This window comes from Apaloderma vittatum, unplaced genomic scaffold (genome assembly GCF_000703405.1).
Source record: "Apaloderma vittatum isolate BGI_N311 unplaced genomic scaffold, ASM70340v1 scaffold26091, whole genome shotgun sequence".
In the NCBI taxonomy this organism is placed as follows: domain Eukaryota; kingdom Metazoa; phylum Chordata; class Aves; order Trogoniformes; family Trogonidae; genus Apaloderma; species Apaloderma vittatum.
The window spans coordinates 34,217-36,161 of record NW_009701140.1 but is presented as its reverse complement, the minus strand read 5'-3'; the positions used below and the strand labels follow the sequence as shown (position 1 = coordinate 36,161).

General features: G+C 48.1%; 1 protein-coding gene across 1 annotated transcript; it reads left to right on the top strand.

The window, feature by feature from the left end:
- Positions 1–630: 630 nt before the first annotated feature.
- On the top strand, positions 631–1,012 carry LOC104281152 (transmembrane protein 178B-like; the record flags this gene model as incomplete). The annotated part of the gene is made up of 1 exon (XM_009879054.1): positions 631–1,012. A coding segment is annotated over exon 1 (382 nt), but the record flags the coding sequence as incomplete, so codon positions are not given.
- Positions 1,013–1,945: the final 933 nt, after the last annotated feature.

Here is a 1,945-nt window from a genome sequence, read left to right as displayed (position 1 = left end):
CCCGCTTTAAACCCAAGCAAGCAACCGACCGTCCAGACGATGATGCTCTTGCTGAGCCACTGACAAAGAAAATGCAAGAGACTCATTCCTGAAACCGGGATAACCAGCTGCTTGCAAGCCGGAGATGTCTAGCTGTTGAACTTTTCTGTCCTGCGATGATGCTGTGGGGAGCCTGCTGATCTGAAAGCCATCTCTTCTGGATTTCCGAGCTGGCCAGATTGAAAGAGATTAATGGACTGATCAGCCGTAGCTTGCAGGTCTCTTCAGGGGGATATATCCCTTCAACCCCTATCGCTTGGGTGCTCCTGGTGAGAGGAGCAGCAGGACATCGTTGTATAGGTGCGTCGCTGGCTTGTTCCCACTTGAGGTGGAAGGCTGTGTTTCTCCTCACCAGGTCTCCTCTACAGAGGAGAAGAGGCAGATGAGACTCCAAGACTGCCTCCAGGGCAGAACTTTGTAGTGCTCTCAGCATCCCTCTGCAATGTTGATGTGAGCCACAGAGCTGGGGATGTTTGAGGCAGTCTCTGCCAAGTGACACCAAGTAGCTGCTCTGGAGGTTTCTGTGTGGTCTCACGCTCAAGGGCTTTGCCTATTGTGAAGATGTCCATGGTGTTTCTGTGAGGCTGAGGTATGGCTGCTGGAAGGTTACTGCTCTATGCTGGCCTCTCTTTAGCTCTGTGTGCCCTGGGCATGCTGGCTGTGGCAATCTGCTCTGACCACTGGTACGAAACTGATGCCAGGAAGCACAGGGAGAGGTGCAAGAGCATCACTACGAAGAGAAATGATCCTGGCTTCATTTATAACTCCAACAACAACCTGCCTCTCAGGGCCAGCAGGTCTAGGTTGGACCGCTGGGAAGGGAAACTCCTCTTGACGAGAAACAGGAGGCAGATCTTTGCCATGAGCGCAGTCGACGAGTGCAACAGACAGTACAACTCCACCAACATGGGGCTCTGGAGGAAATGCCACCGACAAGGATTCGACCAAGAGCTGGAGGAGCTCATTGCCAAAGGTAAGGGCTGGTTTTTTACCCAATGAGCGTGCCGGGCCCTCCTAAGCTGAGCAGAGACTGAGCAGAGCCATTTGGGCTCACAGATGGGAGCTGGCGACTCTAACTAACTGCCTCTCCTTGTGATGGGTGAACTGGTCTGCCTGGGCATTGCTTCCTGAAGCACTGACAGGGCACTTTCCCATGGGGTCTCTGCTGCTAAGACGTGGGGTTGGGGAGCAAGAAGGCAGTGGGAGTGAGACCAGACACACCCCAGAATGTCTCTCTCACATCTCATGTTTCTCTAAGCTTAATATAGTCTGCCCATCACCATGGCATCAGATTATTTTACACATACAAGTAAGAATTTACACATACAAGTAAGAAGTATTAATAAAGTACATGTTGGATTTATTGGTTTTTTTTAGATTTGTTTGACCCTGGTGACTCAGGCAAAGTACATATTATTTTATTGGAGGCTACATATGTCTGTATTTCATCATTCTCTTAGCCAATGCCCCATCAGTCCTGAAATACACCATTTGCAGTGCTCGCATGTAGGCTTTTTCTATCCTCAAATGGAGAGTAAACAAAGAGAAATGCTAAAGAGCAGGAGGAAACCAGGTTGCTGTTTACACTGAGCTATGCTTTGGAATATTTTCAATGTGTACAAAACATTACATGAATTTATTAGGAGTGTTAGAAAAGAATCATTTTCTCTTGGAGTGGAGATGCATCTGTTTGCCTGTAGCATTTTTGTGCTGTGTTTTGTCATAGTTGTACTGTGAACTGTTATCCCTCAAGATACCGGCTCAAGGTGATGATCAGTTTGCCTCAAATGTTTCTTTGATCTGAAGTGTAGGAAAGGGACATGTGCATAAAACCCAGCCTTAAACACCCTGGCTACAAAAGATGCACGTTTTTGCAGAATGATGAGGGTTCCAGTAAAGGATGACA